The 20,898-nt window shown below is 40.8% G+C and overlaps 1 protein-coding gene across 1 annotated transcript; it reads right to left on the reverse strand.

Moving 5' to 3' along the window:
- Positions 1 to 1,059: 1,059 nt before the first annotated feature.
- Positions 1,060 to 19,532, reverse strand: ppap2d (phosphatidic acid phosphatase type 2D). Its single transcript, XM_033970749.2, has 6 exons — positions 18,732 to 19,532; positions 6,191 to 6,348; positions 5,787 to 6,073; positions 5,616 to 5,673; positions 2,414 to 2,590; positions 1,060 to 2,273 (listed from the first exon to the last, which is right to left on the reverse strand). Exons 1-6 carry the CDS (start codon positions 18,937 to 18,939, stop codon positions 2,169 to 2,171), a joined length of 993 nt encoding a protein of 330 aa, XP_033826640.1. The 5' UTR covers positions 18,940 to 19,532; the 3' UTR covers positions 1,060 to 2,168.
- Between the last annotated feature and the right edge of the window lie 1,366 nt (positions 19,533 to 20,898).

Consider the following 20,898-nt stretch of genomic DNA (forward strand, 5'->3'; position numbering starts at 1 on the left):
CTTCAGTGCACTCCAAAAGAGCCAGAGAGCAGGAAAAGGCCAGAGTGAGGAAGGGGCGTGAAGGAAAAGAAAAATGGTCCAAGAAATAAAAGAAAAATGGAGGCGCGCTGGAGTGGAAGACAGAGGTTAAATCATTTATGTCAATGTTTTTTTTTATTTGGGCTCGCATTACATTTCCTCACAGAAAACTCATTTAAATAAAATTAACAATGGAAAGGGTCTGGATACATATTGTTTAGCTTTTGTTTCTGTAAATTAATTGTAATAGATTAATCTCGCTTTACTTTTAGCTGTTTTTGACCTACATTGTTTCATTCTTTCTTTAATGTAGTAGCTGATGAGTGGATGGAATTAGTAACCATTAATCATACTAACCATAGTAACCATGATGAGGCACTAATGCGTCACAATTGAGATTAAGATCAACCATCGTAGTTTGAAATTAAATTGATTGACAGAAATGTCCCCTTTCCACGAGTAATTACCAGTTATTACCTACTTAATAATACCTTGTTAATACCATGCTATTACTGTAGTGCAGTGGTGGAAGTGTTGAGTGTTGTTACTTAAGTAAAAGTACAGATACAGAGGTAAAAAGTTACTCAAGTAAACTGTACTACCTGTTTAAAAATGTACTTTAAGAAAAAAATGTAAAACTATTTCACACAAGTGTTAATTAATTTGTGTTAATTTGTTAAAGTGTTAAATGTTGTGATATTGATTAAAAATGACAGCAATACAAATCCATTTCTTAGTTTTTCTTATGAATTCTTGAAAACTTTAACCAGGATGTTACCACAATCATGGTAAAAATAACCCCTCAAATCATATGAAAAGTACTTTTCAGAAATGTAGCAGAGTAGAAAGTACGGATACTGCTCTCAAATGTAGTGAAGTAAAAGTAAAAAGTATTGACTATAAAACTGACTTAAGTAGAATTTTTAGGTATCTGTACTTTACTTTAGTACTTTACTACTTGAACTTCATTACATTTGACCTCTGCTGCTGTGTAAATAAAGAGTTAATGATAAACTGAGAATGACATTCCTTACAATGCAATACAAATATTCAACATTCATTTATTGGTTTGGTTTTTTTGAGTACAGTGGTTATTTCTGCCTTAGTGGCGTTCACAGACGATGTACAATAATAATAACTACGAACACAAAAATATAGCTTTCTGATATAATAACTGTGGCTCAGTCTAGTAGTTACAACATAAACTATTGAAAAAATAATCTTCGTACCTGATCAACAAATGTAAAATAAACACATGTAAAACTGTCCCAACAAGAACTAATACTTTTGAGTGTGTGGTTTTCAAAATTACATACATATTTACATTCAATTGAATAATTATCATTCAAAAACATAGTGTATAAGTTTGCCATTAACAAACACTGATTATTCAACGTGTGATAAAATACATTATACTGATTATAGTTAGTTTGCATTATGTATTTTCAAGTGCTAATTATAAGAGGCACAGGAGAAGAGAGGTCCCCCTGTTAAGAGTGGCATAAATCAAGGTGCAGGTCAGGAGACAGGAGTCCGGGGCAAAGGTCAAAGTTCACTAATTCAGTCAAACATCCTCCTCTGACACAAGGAAAAGTGGTTAGAACGAAAACAGTAGAAGAAAATAAACATTAATAATTCCTTATAAACAAGTTACAGTTTAGTTATAGTGATTAAAGATGGCGTCAAAGAGCAAGATTTGTTGATCCAGAGTTGGACAAATCTGGACAATGCATTTCCTCATTATAGCTGGTCACATGACTCTGGGATGTTTCCAGGAAAGCGCAAAATGTCGTCCTCTTGTCTCCACCAACAACAAGGAAATACCAGTGGGGTTTAGAGCTTACACTGACCTCCATCACAAAGGAAAAATAAACTATCAACATTAGCAGCTTCTAAAAGTCCTCTCAAAAATAGATGTTTTTCATATAAAAATCTGAAATAGAGCTATGCAGTTCGTTTCACTGGACGGGTCAGTCTTGCAGTCGGTGTGTATTTTGTGGTTCACATGTTGAGTTAGGTTTCTGTATTTGTGTTTTGGATTAGATTGCTCCTTCTTCTTTCATAGAGATTCCCTTTCATGAAACTCATTGTCTTGCTGTAGTCCATCTGTCTTTTAAACGTGCGATTGCTTGAACAATTGTAAGTCTGTGCTAACAGACGGTTTGCTGGCTGGAAAGAGGGCTCTCCAAAGACATGCAGGTGGGCGACAGGTCTGGACGAGCGCGGGGTTTAAACATGGAGGAGATGTAAAACGCCTAAAGGGAATAAAAGATGCTTAGAAGAAGTGTATACAGACTACATCCTGTCAATCACTGTTTATACCAACGGAGATTAGGAGAATGCAAAGTTATGTAGTATTTATAAAGAATATAGACAACAGTGATTTGGGACGTACCACCCAGTACGCAGTGAGGCCCCCCTGGATGAAGCCGGTGAGCACGTCGGTGGGGTGGTGCCTGTAGTCGGAGATGCGGCTCAGACCGGTGTAGATGGCGATCATCACCAACAGGAACTGAATCAGCGGCCGCAACAGTCGGGCACCTCGCCATGACAACCGAGCTTGTAAATAAAACTGCAAACACAAGTAACACATTTACTGAGGTTTTATATTTACATTTTTTAGAATATAGTCTCTAATTTATAGAAACACTGACTAATTTGTTCTTTTACTTAGACGTAAGGCTTAATAACACTGTCCAACAAGCCAAATACCCTTAATAACAATTTAATTCTAACCAGCCGCTTTGGCCAGTTGGATTTATACACATTGAGGTTAGTCTATTTTGCACGTAGGCCAAATGTGTCATGATGTTGGTGGCAAATGTAAACGATAAAATATAGACACATTAAGATGACCAAAAGAAAAATGATGGACATTCAAAAACATATAATTCTGAATAGTGAAAAGGCCAATTGGCTAGTAACTTTTGGAAAAGGCTAGCCACAATGACCAGAGAGTAAACAAGCTAAAAGTCAGCTCCTGCTATGTGTAATATGCACAGTATAATTATGTATCATGGTATAATTATAGTATTATATGGTAAGTATTATGTGGTTCGCATAATAATAAAGTACCTGCAGTGTATTTCTGCAGCTGTTAACGTATTATAATGTGCATTGTAAGTGTTAAACACACTGTATTTTTAAATCATGAATGACAGCACAGATCTGGATCCTTTGTTCTGTGCTTATGGAAAATGGTCGACGTGACTCCATTAATGCTATCTTTAGTCCATTTCCTGCCTTTGTCCATCCCTGGCTGCCTCCTGCATCAGCATTGTGCTCGTGTAGCTGTAAGATGAGGTCAGGAGGTGATGGCTGCACATGTAGTGGACTTTTATGAGGCGGGCAGGGGCTTCGGGGCGGTCAGTCTCTGGGGAGCGCGCGGCCCACATTCCTACAATGTGTTGTACCTTTAGTGAGCAGGTGTCACTCTTCCTGCATTAAACCGAAGCAGCTGGCCACAGTCCGGGTGGCGTGTACATACAAGTCTGACATGCTAACTGCTCCAGGCTACACACTACAGGCGGTTGAAAGACTTGCATGCAAAAGTGTGTGTGTGTGTACTAGCTCTGGGCTGAGGAGAAATGTGGTTTCGAATGCAGAGGGAGACAAAACCTGTCACAAACAAGGAGAGCTTTGTCTTCCTCCAGACTGTTTTGGGCCTTGGATTTGCGTTCTCAAATATTGTCCAGGCCATGGCTTTCTCTGTATTTGTACCATGATCAAATATGTGCTATGGAAGTAATTAACTGGCAAAGGAGAACTGCTGTCTAAATGAATACTGTAACTATTAGAGTTCTCAAAAAATATCCTACCAGATACTCACGTAGATGAGCATGTATCAGTACCTAATTTTAGTCATTTTGAGCAATGTTTGAACTAGTTTAAGTGCAGTTCCCACTTAGTAATACTAAAGAAACTACTGTTATTTTGGGTTGATAATTACATTCACTTTTTTTATTCCCATTGTGGTATCGAAATCGGTATCAGGTTTGTTATTCTAGTATCATGATTTATGTCAACACTAGTAACTATTTTGAACTCTTCAATTTGTGGGTTTCAGAAGGTTTCATAAAGTTGTAAATTATGCTGTCCAAACATTGCAAAAAACAAAAGACCCAGAAAAAGAAATATTTCCCAATGCTGAAAAACATTCCCATCTTGGCTCCCATAATAATACCACCATGAGAATCTGGAGGTATTTACAGGTTAAGAATGAATTAATTGCACAAAACCCAGTGGTAACAGATGGACAGTACGGCAATGAGCAGATCCCACAATATTTCTGTTTATACCAAATAAAAAAGTACTTAATTCTTAGGTCTTAAATCTTAATTCTTTCTCCTCATCCAATGCAGCAGATGTCATTGGCACCGGCCTCTATTTTGGCATCACTCTTTCACTATTAACATAATATTTGGTCCGTAGTAGTACTGTTACTTTGAATCCCACTCACATCCTCCATTTCAATCAGTGTGTGGACCCCAGAATGAGAGAGAGGAATGTGGACATTATCTGGATAATAATGTGCTTTTGTCTCCCTCTAACTGTCATTTCTGCCACACAATGCTGCGATGATTACTGGGCAGTGCCGACTGGAAGCAAAAGAAGAAAGATGAAGAGTTTATTTTGGGAGGGAGGGGGGGGTCTCGCACTGAAAGAAGTCTGTCGATCTCTCAGCAGGCACCCCCCCTCCCTCCCTCCCCTCTCTCCCTCTCTCTTTCCTCCCTCTCTCTCTGTGCTAAATGAGATCCACAACAAGGCCTCCTCTGTCTGCCCAGTCTCTTCAACTATTCATGTTCCCAGTGGAAAAACATTCTCCATTCTTTAACTCCCTCGTCTCTGTCTCTCTGTTGCTTCTTTTTAGCTCAAAAGTAGAAACGGGGTCTTTGGAGATTTGGCCGCTCTCAAAGTTCTCCTCCCTCTCCATCGGGGACGTGTGAATGTCTTTACCCGCACATATCTTTGTCAGTGTGTTTCTGCATGTGTAATTAGCTTATCTGGTTAATCATTTCACAGAGCGTCCGGGGTCTCAAGGGTCCTGGGCTGTCTTTAATAAATAGGAAGTGTTTTTTTATTGCAAATGTTCAAAATGTGATGAGAGTTGCTTACACTACCAGGGCTTTAATTAGCACAACATTTAAAGATGTACTATGTAAATTTTCCTGCGCGGGATCTGCCATCTGCTCGTCTCCTTGGAGATGTTTCCGGTTCGCCTGGAATGTCCCACAGTATGGACTTAAACGTATCCATCTTGTGTTTATTCAATTATAGATGTGTTACACGCTAAAAACGCACATTCACCTCTGCAAAGATATGACATGTAACTTCCCCTGTGGTGTCAGCTGGTCACCATGGAGACAGATAACTTTAACGGCGTACTGTGGAACATTTTTGCAGACCAGCAGATGGCATACCCTCCACTAGAAAAGTAGCTTAATGTACCTTTAACTTTATATTATCCTGGACTATTTCATTCTGAGGTAGAGGATTTTCCAGGACTGGGCACCACTCGGTATAAAGTGTGAATGCCAGATTGGACAAGTGCCTTGGCAGAGCTCGTGGTCTTTTGAGTGGTCCTAGGAGATACTTACTGCTAGATACATCATGGTGTACATCGCAAATGACGCATGCCCCGAAAAGAAAGACTTCCTGAAAGAGAAATTGATTGAGTTACTTATTAACTGCATTAGTCAGTGAACGATAAGCCTCGCCCTTAGTACATTTAAGGTTTATTAATACAAATATAGAGTATAAAGGCTAACCTGGCTTCTTCCACTAGTTTGGTGTTGTTTTGTCGACAGGGAGCCACAGGTATGTAGCTGCCGGGTGTGCAGTTTATGGACGAGTAGGTGATGTTGCACACTGACAGAAAGTTTGGTCGCAGTCTCCCTACGCTCAGTTTGGCCATGTTAGTGAGGGACTGACCAATGCAACAGCCAAACAGGAAGCTCCCCAGCTCCTTATATAGACAAGACACATATCGGTTTTGAACAAAGGCCCGCGAGTGTACGCCTCTGAATTTGACCCTAAAACACTCGCCCAGCGCTATCTGAAAAGGAAAATAAAACACGAGACGTTATTGCAAAATTATTTCTCAAACATCCGTATATTTCTGGTTATAAAATGTCAATATTTTTACAGCTTCATAAAAATGACTGTTACTTACTGTAATTCCTGTGATAGCAATGCCGCCAGCAATCAGGAGGCTGTCGGGAATGGCCTCCCTCTCCACGTAGGGATAGGTGATACTCGTGTCTCCGCAGAAGAACCCGCGTCTGTATGGAGTCACCGCTTTTAGCTCACATGCGAAGAATGGAATGGAGGCTGGTGAAATGGGGCGAAAGGGAGAAAAAAACAAAAGATGGTTTGATAAGTTTTACAAGCCAGTGAAGCATGAAAAAAATCAAATTAGAGGTGATGAGGGTAGAACATAAAGGAGGTCTTCTTCTGTCCCACCAGAGCGTTGGCCCGAGATGAAACGTGAACAGGGGGCATTTAATGAGTGCCAGTCGGGATGTCTAGGTTCCCCAGGGATCAGGCATTCCGTACATAGCTTATTTAACCAAAGAGAGACTGACCAGATGGACAATGCGGATAATTGAGAAGATGAAGGAGCAAGTTATGAGACAAAGTATTGGTTACATTAATCACTTTTGGTTCAGTGGCCCTAAAACCGCAGTGTGAAGAGCCTTTTATAATGGACCATGCAATTTAAAACAAAGAACATAAAAAATAATGTTAGTGTAATGTAATGTGATTTTAAATAGTTATATGATTATGCTTCCTTAAGACCCAGTTTCCAGTTGAATGTGCTTTACTTTTTCTTAACTTCTCCATAAAGGTTATTACATTAGTTTTGTAGTTTGTAGTTAATTTGAATCTTGTTTCAGTAACAGGAATAATTGTTTTATATATTAGTTTCTTAGGATTTAATTAAGAATCTGATTTAGACTGAGTCACAGTCAAGTGCATTCTTGTGGGTTCTAAGGAAACAGCATTTACACTGTAACTTGGAAATCAGTCTCTGGGTTTGCAAGGACTGAGTAATTCAATTTGTTTGTTTGGATGGAACTTTTCTTCCTTCTATGCTAGACGCTTTTCCTTTTTGCCCAACATACTGGCTTACAACGGTTCTAGTTAGTGACTAATTAAAACAAATCAATATCAAGCACTTTACTAGGGGACCAAAGTCAAAGAACTTGCTGTCCTGCCAACTCATCCTGGTGTTTCAAAATAAATCTTAATATAAACTCAGTATCTTGTTTTGTTTATTGTGAAACATGTAAAACTTTTCCCTGTCCTCTATCCCATGTCCCCTTGTCACCCCATGGAATGCAACCAGAACATGGGACTAATCATTAACCTCCGCACCTCTCTCTCTCTAACCCCAGGCCTCTGCTGGTTGGCTGGAACGCTCCCAGTACGACACACTGTCCCAGCCAGGGAATCTCTCCAACTACATGACAGATCCGCGCTCAGGATACATGCAGAAAACTGGGCCAAAACACACGAATACTCAAACATGACACGCAAAACCATTCAACCACATCGCCCTAACACCTGCGCTACAATGTGTTTTATAAGTGAGCTTTTCTACGTTACTGCACTGATAACCGAGGATAAGGTGTAACAGTTGCAACAGGAACCATTTAAAAGCTGTTCCATATACGACCTTTGTATTTTAAGTCACCCTGCCCTGCTTGAAAGACAAAACACAGATAAAAAGCCAGGGCCGCTCCGTTGACAGCAGAGTGAGGAAATGTTGGAGGGTGAACGAGAGGGAAGCACGTTGCAGCAGAGATAGTGAAAAGTTGTGACGCCAGCAGAAAGTAGGAGCAGATAAGGAGGATTTTGAACCTGAGTGCGAACTTCAGTCAGTCAGGTAAGGGAATGGTAGGTAAGGGAATGACAAAAAACACAACAATATAAACTTTTTGCATATGTTAAGTTATGTGCAATAATGTGGTTTAATTTCCAAGAACTGGAAGGATCTGCTTATCTCTGAATCTTGTTGTAATCCCTTTATCTGTGTGTATGGTGCCTTGTTGGAGGCCTACATAGATATGCTGTAGTTCATCTATACTTCATTTGTTTTTTGTTTTTTGTTGGGGTTTTTTTAAATAAAATTTACTTTGTTAGTATCTAAGATAAATATGGTTAATGTATCATGCAAAAGTCACAATTCCTGAATACTCAAAATGACTGATAATATAATTCTACTCAATGATATATGAAAAAATGCATGTATGTCACTTTTGTATGTGTGTCTTTGAAATGACAATTAAAACACACCTTTATGTGATTTAATTATTTTTTTTTATTTTTTTTTACTGGACAGCACCCTATGACATTTGAAAGTAAATTAACAAATTGTGTACAACTCATTTGTCCCTTTTTCTTTGAGTATTTCTCGACTCTAGGCCAGCTCTCTCTAAATAATCAATATGTTGATATTGACAAGGAAGTCAAAGTGATTCCACATTAATGGTCTGTTCTGCGGTTACAGGCAGATCATTTTCAGAGCATGCAGACATCTGTCTAATGGAGCTCACACAGGGCTGTGAGGTAAACAGCACAGTTTATGGCCCAGGGGATGCCAATGCTAATGCCTCTGATGTCAGACAAAAGCAGTTCACTTAAGATCACACATTAAAATGTAATGGCTTTTGTGCATTCTGAAGATCATGTACTCTTTTGTATAAAACATGTTTTATAAATATTTATCTATGCTCAGGAACTTCACCTGCGGCCACCTTCACGTCTGCAAACACTATTCAACTGGTTTTAAATACAATGGGGCCTATAGTATTTAAAGCATTTAAAATGTATCAGATTCCATTATGTTGTTGTGGCTACATTCTTACATTGTTATGTCACTCATCAATCATATTTGTTCCCATGCAGTAATAGCATGTAGCAAGTAGTAACTTGCTACCCACTAGATGTCAATAATTTTATCAGCTTTTACTTTCATTGTTACTTAACTACACTGTTCAAGTTGGTAAACTTTGCACTCATCTTGCTACAACTTGTGCATTTCACAACGATATTCAAATGATCTTCACAACAAGGCACCAGAAACTCAAGGCACCGCCACCTCATCTGTCAGGCAGCTGTGAGCCTGCACCTGGCCAAGATATTGTCAAAGGAGGACCATGCCAGCGGAGGCCTGAGAGGGGACCAGCTCTGGCACTCCACAACGCACCCACACTCAACGCAGGAATGCTTTTTCAAATCGTGAAAAGAGATGGAATGAAAGAAGTCGAGGAGAAGAAAAGAGGGAGGAGGGAGAAGAGAGAAACGTGTTCTGGTTCTAATTTACACATCTATGACCACAGCCCAGAATGAGCTCACTCAGAAAAAGAAATAAAAATGACAACAGGCGCAGCAGACTGGAGTTGTTCAATGGTTTAAGGTCATATAATGTCAGATCAATACACCATCAGGCTAAAGTGGGCCAAAGTGCACAGTCCAGGAGATTGGGAAGTGGAAGACAGAGCGTGATGGAGCGAGGAGAGAAAGGGTGAGAGAAAAACCTGGGGAAACACAACTGCGGAAAGGGGTTTGTCGTCGACCAGCGGCACACGGAGGTGATTAGTGGTGCTTCAGGAATGTGAGGGTCAGAGATGTGGACTCTTTTGGGAGCCAATCTGTAAACATAACCCCTCTTTCAACCACGCAACACGTAGACGCCTGACAGATTCACATACATATAACGACCACCGCGCTCAGATGCAAACAAACCCGGAGCCGCAACCGCACGGGCTTTAAAGACAACCAAACACACCGCGGATAACCCACAAACGCCTGGGAAAAACAACTTAGTAAACCATGCTCCGTCCGGGAAACCACATGTAATCAACTCATCTAAAGTGCCTTCTCATTATCACAGATCTAGCCATAGTGAAAGAGCGTGTGAATCGTCCACCACAAGCCTGAAGCTATCTGTAATTAGCTACATCGCACTCGATAATGTCCGAGTGTACCAGCCTGGTTCTGTTTCGACACAAGGAGAGGACAAATAACTAGCGACCTGTCAACAGAGCTCCATCTGGCCCAGGCTGACCACTTGAACACTTGATCTAGTTCCTTCAGGGGTGGTCCACTACACCCACCCACCCCTCTCCCGGGCCTCTCACCAGCCAGCGTGTGCCAATGTTTCCCAACTCAAAATTTAAGCAGCTTGTTTGCCTTCGAGTCATCGCTGCAAAAAGAAAATAATAAGCCAGAGAACTCGCTCGTGGAGTGTTGTAAAGTGAATCTTAGCAAACCGTGGTAATCCCTGGTAAATACATTATAACATGGGAGCGTGACAGCTGACGCAACATGCTCGTAAACAGCATTTCTGCATTGGGCTGGGTGGGCTGGGGAAATTATGTATGCAGTGATGTCTTTATGAGCTAACTTGACCTCATCTTTTCATAGTTCTGAAATGAAAACATGTATTACGAGATGCTTGAAAGATACTTTGTTTACGGGTGATACAATTACATGTTAGATTCAAGAATGCAATGGAAAAGCAGTTAAACTTTACAAGACAGATTCACCAAAGCTGTGATTATGATTGGCAAGACATAAACTGTCAAAACACCGTTAAGTGAGCAGGCCAAGTGTTACAAGATATAGCATTTCCCGTTCTTCCTTGGTGGGCTGGTCTAGGTAGTAACGAGATAGGGATAGGGTGTTTACCGTGCCCCCTTTCTGCCGTCCTTTTTTCGTACCTGCTTAGACCGTCTTCAAAGATTGTTTAGTCTGTTCTGATGGCGGATGGAAGAGATTAATCACCAAAGAACAAAGACGCCAAGTCAAAACAAACCACAACGAGCCAAGTGCTATCTTCCCCATCTGCTATATGTTCGACTCCATTCAAGCATTTTTTCCTTCACTAAAAAACAGGCCTGAATACCACGTTGAATATGACTAACTACTACTATTAACTACAAGAGATATCTATGTTACAATACAAACACAAACTTATGCCGTGTTTACCGTTACCCAGCTACACAACAGCAGAAACGTTATATTAAAAAGGTCATAAGCTGTAAATTAAAACCAGTATATTTTGTCAATAGCTCTATTTCAGTCGCAGTAACGTATTTTAACAGTAGCTTTCTGCCTAGCATTCAATAATTGCTTTACCTACTTGCGTCTTCACATTGGAAAAACATATTTTGAAATATCCCCCAATACACCAGTCCTTTAAAGCTTGCAGCACATTCATATTTATTCACTCCCTGAATATCCTGATGCAGAAAATCAATACTTTGCTGGACTCTCTACCGACACACTGGGAGACTTCTTCTTCGCCCCCAGCGTTGTTTCTGTTGCCACTGGCCAGAACACGGAGATACAGCCTCACAGTTGGACCTGTTCCCTCCACACTCCAGCGACCTGCTTCCTGGAGTTCAAGGCCTGACTGGAGAGGTACTGTCTTTTTGCCGGTCTGATTGCTTAGGAAATATAAAGCATCCACCATTCTGACATGTAGCACTGGGGCTGAATGATCTGGGAAAAAATAGAAATGGGATTTTTCTGAGTATTGGAATTTGACTCACTCTGTTTAAAAAGGACTCTCACATTGTAAACAACTCTAAGAGCATTGACGTTTGAGAGAAGACTGAAATTAAACTAATAAAAGAATCCCATGCATTTCAGAACATGTTTGTATAGGTGTAAACTACAGGTACAACAAGATTAAAAAAAAAGACAGGATATTTTGTGCAGCCCTACATAGCAGAACACTTGAAAATACTGGTTGAGGTGGTTTTGTGGTGGAAAGGTGAAGCCCGGTCCAAGGGTGTATGCTGGGAGGTGAGGGCTGCCAGTCTGCAATGTGAGACCGACAAAAGACTTGTGGTTACACAGAGGCATTTGGCATGAAACGGGATTGTTGCAGGAAGGAGTGTGGAAGGAGTTTTCGAAAGCTTCAGGGCTGTTTTGGTGTTTTTTTTCATAAGACTGGAACAACATCAGAGCAGTTTTTTGGATGATGAAAGCAGTTGGGGGAAATATCCGGCAGGTGAGATATGACAAATGATAAGAAAATGTTTTAGATAATGGGAAACAATGCCACAAAGCCAAGGGGGGGACGTCCCGTTATGGGAAGAGGACGAGTCATTAGCTTTGACAAAACGCAGAAGGCAGGGCTATGGGCTGTATGGAGAGAGGAGGATGCACTGATAGGAAGAAGCATTCTGTCTAATGAGCATAGGGGATTATAGAGCTGCATACATCTTAATAGACTCATTACTACTAATACCTAAGGAGCACCCGGGGCACTTATGGAACCGTCATCGAAAAGACCATCGCAGCTGCCTCATTAAAAGTACATTTGAAGCTGTTTACTGGCTCAAGTAAGTTTTTCTCAGAGTCTTCGCTTAAGACATAAACAGACAGCTGTGTATCCGATCTCTCTTTCAGGCGCCCGAGGGTCTGACCCCTGGCCCCCAACTTGAGATTCCCTGTCCCTTCTCCCAAAACGCTCCTCACAAACCCCCCCTTCCCCTGCTCCGCCAGTCTCTTGTCCAACCTGATCCCTCAATCAGGCTCCCACTCGCCCCGCTTCCTCCAGGCAGCGCAGACAATCTCAAGGCCCTGACCGGTTTTCTGCTAATGTGGTGGAAGTACAGTGAGTGCACCGGCTGAAGCTTGTTCAGGGAGGGATTCTACTAATGGATGCAAATGGGAAAGAAATGCATTAGCAAACAAGGACACGAGAGTCAGCAAAACGAAGCGACTAATGATTTGACAGACGCTGTTTCAAAGGAGTTCAGTTTCAAAGTTTTCCAATACAATTTTGACTTAAACTTGCACTATGTAACTTTTCTGGTGGAGGGTCCGCCACCTGCTTGTCTCCACAAAAATGTCATTACTTTGCCTGGAATGTTCAACTGGAAAAAAGTATCTTCAATTTAAGGGGTTGAAATGATTGCTTAAAAGTACCATGAACATGTAATCCTCTCTCCAGATCTGACCTGTACCTTGGTGTTAGCCGTTTGACTCCATAAAGATACTGTAAGGTTCGACTGTTATCCATGGAGACCACCAGAAAAGTTACACAGCACACCTTTAAGTCCCATAGCAAAAGTTCTGGGTGATTTGTCAACAATGCGGCACATGGCAGACCTTACACGCCGGCATGTCATGACGCATCAAATTCCCGCCATCTTAGTCACTTGACAAATTTCTCTGCCAAAACAACGTAATCATGAAAAAGTGGCCAGCTGCCAAATTACACAAATGCAAATACACAATAACAACACTTATCTAACTGAACCCTCGAGGGCCCGCAGTAGAGTTGATGTGAGGTGGAGTAAAGGGGGTTTGCTAAGATAAGCTGCTACAGAGGAGGGGAGCCCCAGAGGTACAGCTCATCTCTTAAGCAGGTACAGCGGGTCCTGGCTTGCTCCTTCGTGTAGACCTACAACAAAACAGTGATCCAGCTAAATCGTGCTTTCTTACTTCTATTGATTCTAAAATATGTATTAAATGATCCATACGTACACACAAAAATTATGAAAAATGCCAAAAATGTACAGTAACGCAATAATTTATAAAGTTATACAGAAAATTGACCAATTGACCAGAACTACCCTGATACACAGCTTCAAATGTATGTCTCAAAAACAACTGCACTATCAAAATGTATCAAGTATATAACAAATGCATTTATTATTGTATTGTTTACGAATCAATATTATTTAAAAAAGCATTTGATTTTTCAGTGGCTGGCACAGAATAATAATCAATAGGTGTTTTTTTTTCATTCAATTGTAATGTATGTTTTTATTGATCGCAGATAATGCACAATAAAATAGGTTAAAGTTTTCAAATCCTGTTAACTCAGGTTTATATGAAAAGAGGCACGATTGAGCTATTGGAAGTCAAGCCCTGAGGAAGTCCTGATAATCTCCCTAATCTTTATGGGCTAATGGAGCCTTTACCTAACACTGTCTACAATCATCTCCCCATTTCACTTAAAGAAAGTCTGTAACTGCCTTTATTGGGGTGATGACAGCCTAAAGACCACCTGTGCATGGGGCTAAACGTGCATTGCAGAGCATGGGGGGGTAGACCTGTCCATGCACGCACAGCCAAAATGACAAACAGCCGACATCTCCTGACCCCTGCGTGGTTGTTTAGACGCGCGATCTTATTGACGCGGCCACGGGGCAGCTCAATCTCTCTCTCTCTACCCCTCCTCCTGTCTCTCTCTCTCAAACTAGGAATGCCTGCACACTCTCCCTCAGCCATAGACAAACACTTGGGACATTCAGGTATGTCCTTTACATGGAACTTTCTGACACTCAGCCCAACCAGAACAATTCGTCTTTGTAGGCCGTCCATCAGCCACGAGCAAGTTAGAACAGCACCGTAAACATAGCACATATCAGCCACAATAGGTGAACAAGCCTGGACTATTGGGAAACAGAGGGATCATCCAGCCAGCCCTTTAAATCTACGAATTAGATGGAATTAAACCAGTGATGCAATTCAAAATAAAGCCACGTTTTTCAATAGTTGCTCATAGAGGTGGGTAATTTATTAGAGATTAACTAATTTGGGTTTTTTCATGGTTGTTTAAAATGCAGAGCAATCGCTGGCGGATAAGCTCTGCCGATACATTTGGACAGATATGTAGGGCAGATTTTTTACTATAAACCAAGCCCTTTTTTTTTTTTTTTTTTTTTTTTTACCACAAACCTATAAGAAAGCTGTTGTTTTACGCAGCCTTGTCTTTGTATTAAATCTTATTATAAAGCTTTGTGTGTATTTTCTAGGCAGCAGATTCACCAAAACAAAATATCGGGCTATGCTGGAGATTTAAGACCGATAACTGATACGCTAAAAAGTGCAAATATCGGTCTATCTTTATAATATATACACTACTGTTCTACCAGTTTACCACCAAAATTATAGAATATTTGGTGGTATATTGTCTACGTGTGGAGAATTACCCAAAAGATGCAAAATAAATTAATAAAAATGTAAATAAAAGAATATTGCATTGTCATCTTTCAAGGATTAAATGATTATTCTGTTGTTTTGACTTTAGAGTTCATATTTGTAACATTTGAAACAAAATTACTACACTTAGAGGCACATTTTGAAAAAAAACAAACATCAATTATTTTTGTCAACATTGCCATCCATTCATTACAGACTGAAAGAGTGAGGCGGATCATTACGGGTTACTCCTGCTGATAACAGAATGAGGGTGAGGGGCTTGGGGGTGAAATTCCTGCACAGTTACAGTAGTGAATGGGCCCCCCTGTACGAGACGAATTACGCCTGCGGGTCAGAAAGCCCAGATCCAGTGATGCAGTTTTGAAAGGAAAATTATATTAGTCAGAGATAAGTGGGTTTAGTCAAATGAAGGGGCTCAATTCATGTCCAGTAAGTGATGACACGCTGCATCAGAATGAGACAAGCCAAGGTCAGGGCTGTCTGCTGATAGAGCCGCTGTGATGGGTACATGAGAGATAGCGAGGCACTGAACAGGAATCTAAAAGTCAAATGTAATCATGTGGAGTAGTAGAAAGGAGTCGCTTCTTGTCTTGATACAATGAGCTTATTATTATGAATGAGTGTTACCAGTGATCTATGAGGAAACTTATATCAGCTGTTTTTCAATCTTTAAAACTGATTTAGTGGTTCCATTGGGCGTAGGGATGGGACAATAAACAGTAATCAATCTTGGGACGTTTTATATAATCATAATAAAGGCCAACAAAGATTATATCAGCAGAATGTGCATGAAAACCCTACTTATCCCTGATGATCACTGTTGTTTTCAGTTATAACAGAGTACAGTACTATAACAGTTATTTAAATACGGAACGGGTTCATAATATTAAAATGATAGTTATTCATAGCCATAACACTTATAATTATCGTGATATAATCGTTAATTTCAATTATTTTGGCCATGATAATTGTGACACCAAATTCGTCCCATGCCTAGTTGGGGCTCACGTTTAATTTGGTGTTATTAACTATTTGTCATTCTGCCCACATTTCTGGTTAATAACTTTTACATATATATGACTAATGGCGGAATATGACAATTACTACAACTGCCAAATTAAGGAGCTTGTTCTACTGCTTCTTCTACTTTTACTATTATTACTATGTCTATGACACACTGATGAAGTGTCAACAAAAATAAGGCTTTCAAATCCTAGAAAGATATCAAGAAATGGTAAATGGTCACATTTTTACATAGCGCTTTTCCACTTTCAAGGCACTCAAAACGCTTTACATCAAGGAACCACTCACCCATTCGCATACACATTCAGACACTAGGGGCAAGGCAGGTTAAGTGTCTTGCCCAAGGACACAACAACAGTATTCATCTGTGGGAGCTAGAATCGCACCACCGCTCAATCAATGATGTTTATGTCGAGAGCGGGATTCAAACCGCCAGCCTTAAACAAACACTCAAGCTAATGTCAAGTCACACAACAATATCCCCGGAAAACTCCACAAAATGTTGAATCTGATCATTTATTTAGTGACTAGATCCTTGAAATCGCTACCAAAATCTGCAACTGTTTAACATGGCTGTCCTATATCCATTAAATATTAAAAGGCAGAATGTTGTGATGCCACCTGAAACCCAGCAACAGCAGTCTCTATGGTATGCAAAACAGATTCATATGGTCTTCTTTAACTTTAGAAATGCAAAAAGAAATCAAAGTATTTACAGCTTCATGACAGTAATGATTAATGACTATCTAAAAACTGTTGCATCACTATTACATCTGACATTTCATAATAGTAAATAGACCTAATGTCCCATGAGGTTACCAGAGGAGGAAGGATACTAGAAACAATCACACGCACATTTGCAAATTTGTCAAAGAGCGTGACCAGAGAGCGTCTGTGTGGCTAGCTCCGACAGATCGCTTACATCATAGTGCTGACAGATCCTGCATCAGCGCACCACTTCCTAATAGTCAGACAACAAAGTATTTTGTGCACGATGTGGAAAAGAGTTCATAATCGCATACCTGTAGGGAGGGAGAGCCAGAGAAGAAGTATGTACCATGTTTTGTCTACATCGGGGCCCACAAGCTCTAACTGCCAACGCAGCTGAGGACCAGTCAGTCTGCTTGGACGGGTTACGCCTCTTTACTGTTTACATCGTGCTCATTAGAAGTACTCTCACTCCAAAATAAGTGTGTAATAGTCATGTGAGGTAACCGTGACAACATGAAACTTACAAAATGAGACATGCAATTATGACAGATAAGTGCTAAGATTAACAAAATGAAAAGCATTACTTACGGTGAAGTGCGTTTTAAAGAGGGTTTGTGTTCATTTTGTAGTATTTGATCACGTAAGATGTCCTGTCAACCATAATTATGCTTGTTTGATCAGATTCAGTGCCGTAGTTTGACGCACACAAAACTTAAAACGAGTCTACTATTGTACTTTTCTTACCTGTCTGCCTACCTGTCTGCCATCTTTGACTGAACTATACGGGGCCTTCATCATTTTTGTCATATTACAATGCACAAGATATTGCTATGATAAAAACTGATTTTTGTCACAATGGAAAACGGTTCTATATGTTCTTTTGTCTGATTAAATTAGTATAGAGACCAGTTATATTGAAATTTCAGCTTCTGTCAGTAGCCATTTGGACTAAACATTCCTCTCCTGGTGTTTTTAATCCCCATGAGAAGATTTTCTGCTTAATTTGACAGAAATTATAGGCATGCCTCTCTCTCCAGCTGAGCACTGTAAATCATTTGAGTTTGACATTGTGTTGTGCTGCAGCGGCGTGCACTTTTCCTCACAAGTCCGGGGCATGTTTTTATTCCCATTCCCACGTTCTTCTCCCGGGAACTTTAGGAGTTACCATGGAAACTGATGAATTCCCGGGACAACTCTGCCGCTGCCAGCTGAGCTCCCCCTCCTCACCCCTCCTCGCTCTGCTGCTGCCCCACGTGCAACAAGGGAACTTGGCTTAAGTTCTTCAACTGCTTTGAACTCTTTCCCTTTGACTTCTGGGAAAACTTGAGCTGCTCCTCTAACTTTTAAAATCCCCGTGTAACTGCATTTTTCCTTACCACAACTTTTAGGCTGAGCTCACTAAACAGTCCAAGTTTGATTTCATAAAGGACATTAGTGTGTATGTATGGTGTTTGTGTTTTATCTTGTTATCCACACAAATTACACTTGTGGCCTCAATTTCCTGCCTCAAGGTAATCCATATGCCAGAATTTCACAACAAATCCACTAACACATTTTACACCCACATGTTAGCAATAAAAGAGCAAATCATATTACCAAGGCAGGGCCACACAACAACATGTTGTATCAAGGTTTGAGGGGAACTAATTATAAAACATGAACTTAGAGAATACTGAATACTGAGTACAACATGTGCACTTTAATGTGACGCGTTCAAGTGTAATAAACCATGCACTTGGATGGTTTTTATGTTTGTGCTTGGCTTTGTCAGAGACTTTAGAAAAAGCACGTCAGAGGACGGTAAATTATGACGATTTCAGTAACCTTGTCTCCAAAAACAACTTAGATTATAATATCTTTTTGTTGTAAGTAACGTAGGCCTACTAATAATTACTTTGTAGTCTTTTACTATCAACTTTCAATGGATTTAAGTTGGGGAAACTTGAATTTCTATTGGGGTTGTAAAGTTGTTGACATTTTAATGACATTTAGTGCAAAATTCTTACCAACACAGAGGCAGATGACATCCAGGCCGACCAGCACTCGTCTCTTGGTGCACAGAGGTGTCTGCTCTGGCTGCTGGCTCAGAAAGTGTTTTCCAGCTCCGTTCTCTTTGCTCTCTCCCGAAGATCCACAGTCAGCCAGCCGCAGCTGGAGGTCTGCGTCCCGGGGCAGAGTGTCGCTGTGGCCGCCGGTGGAGTTAAACTTCTGCATGTCCGTGTTTGAGTCTGGTATAGGCCACAGACACGTTCAGTGTGATGCGCGCGGCGGGTAGACTGCGTGAAAAGTCCCAAGTCTTTGGTCTCACTGTCGCCCATGCAGCAAACTCATGTCAACGAGTTTGACAGCGAGAACTTGGTCCAAAGCCGCTCGTTACGCGGGTGACTCACAGCTGCTTTTCTCAAGTAAAAGTTGAAAGTAAAAGTCCATGAAACCTTTGTAAAACGACGTGGATGTTGATTAAAACTCCTGACGACCTCAAACTTGTGTGATCTCCTAAAAGTTTTACTGGGAGCGTGTTTTGGCTCTGCTCTCCCAGAGGACATCCATCCGTAAAGCGCGCACACAGACCGCTGCGCGTTTAGCTCTGCGCCTTCAAAGTAAAACACGGCCCGGAGAAAGTACTTGTGTATTTATGATAACCTGTAGTAAAGACGTTTATTGCACCAGTATTGAGTTGAATCCTCACAAGTGTCCGCGTGAAATTGACGCAGGTCTGAGCCCGTGTGCAGCAAAGCCGCAAAATCGAACTTTAACGATCCGTCTCGATCTCACAACATGTTCGATCCACCTGACCCGCCTGGGTAATGACCGTGCCCCAAACGAGCGGCCCCTGTCCCGTTAAACCGCCCCGCCCTCCGCCGCTCGGCCTACATTACCTCACAGGCAAAGGACATGGGATGGGACACGCTAAAACTTAAAAAAAAACTTTAAACTTAAAAGTCTGAGCAGGCTGCATGAAGAGCGCATTGGCAGCAGAGGTCTACGCTAATTATTTGATTTGATTTTTGGGACATAGGCTAATTAAAAGGGACAATAAATCCAAACTGATCTGCTACATTATTTGTGATATTAGACGTCTATAGTGCCTCAGTGATTGACAGACATATTTTCTGTTAAGTCACCTGTTAAAACCACGTGTCAGGTTTATATTTCTCACTTTCTGCTGAAGTGTATGGCTGATGATCCACAGTGCGCTCTGGTCAAAGCAGGCTGGTGTTCACTCTTTGTAGTTTTCTGCCATCTGCTGTAAAGACTGCAGTACTTCAGAGGTCCAAACTCTGCATATTAAGGCTGAGTTCTTCTCTCAAATGGAAACACTCTGTTCCACCTTGTGATGTCATGTGGTAATACAGGAAGTGCTCCACTGTGTTTTTAAACTCCATGCACCTTCACTTGAATCATTTGGATAATTTCAGCCCTGGAATTTCCAATCTCGATTGAGCAAAAGATAAAATGTAGGTGTTAACTTGAAAACTATCACTTCATGACATCACAAGGTGGAACAGAACATATTTAGCTTTGGAGATGTAGCTCAAAAGGATGACACCAACACATGTGAATGAAACAAAACACAACTCCAAGTCTGTTTTACATGAGATAACAACATTCTAACATGGCTCAAAGCTGAAAGAGTCCATTAGTGTAATATTAGACCTAAAGTAAAGTAAATGTTTACAGTGGATACTTTTTTACTTTTACTCCACTACATCTGAGCGCAGGTATCTGTACTTTTTAACAGGACAAAAAAGTACTTTTCATATGATTTGAGGGGTTATTTTTACCATGCTTGTGGTAACATCCTGACTAAAGTTTTTAAGTTCAAGCAAATAAAAATAAATAAACAAAATCCATAAGAAATTTTAAGAAACTGATTTGCAGTTGACCAAATTTTTACTTTTACTTAAGTAGATTTTTTCATGTTGATACTTTACCTCTGTATCTGTACTTTTACTTAAGTAACAAATATAGGGTGAGGAGCTCGGTCACACGGGGGGAGCTCGGAGTAGAGCCGCTGCTCCTACACGTTGAGAGGAACCAGCTGAGGTGGCTCAGGCATCTGCTCAGGATGCCTCCTGGACGCCTCCCTAGGGAGGTGTTCTGGGCATGTCCCACCGGGAGGAGGCCCCGGAGAAGACCCAGGACACGCTGGAGGGACTATGTCTCTCGGCT

This window comes from Periophthalmus magnuspinnatus, chromosome 8, assembly GCF_009829125.3.
Source record: "Periophthalmus magnuspinnatus isolate fPerMag1 chromosome 8, fPerMag1.2.pri, whole genome shotgun sequence".
In the NCBI taxonomy this organism is placed as follows: Eukaryota; Metazoa; Chordata; class Actinopteri; order Gobiiformes; family Gobiidae; genus Periophthalmus; species Periophthalmus magnuspinnatus.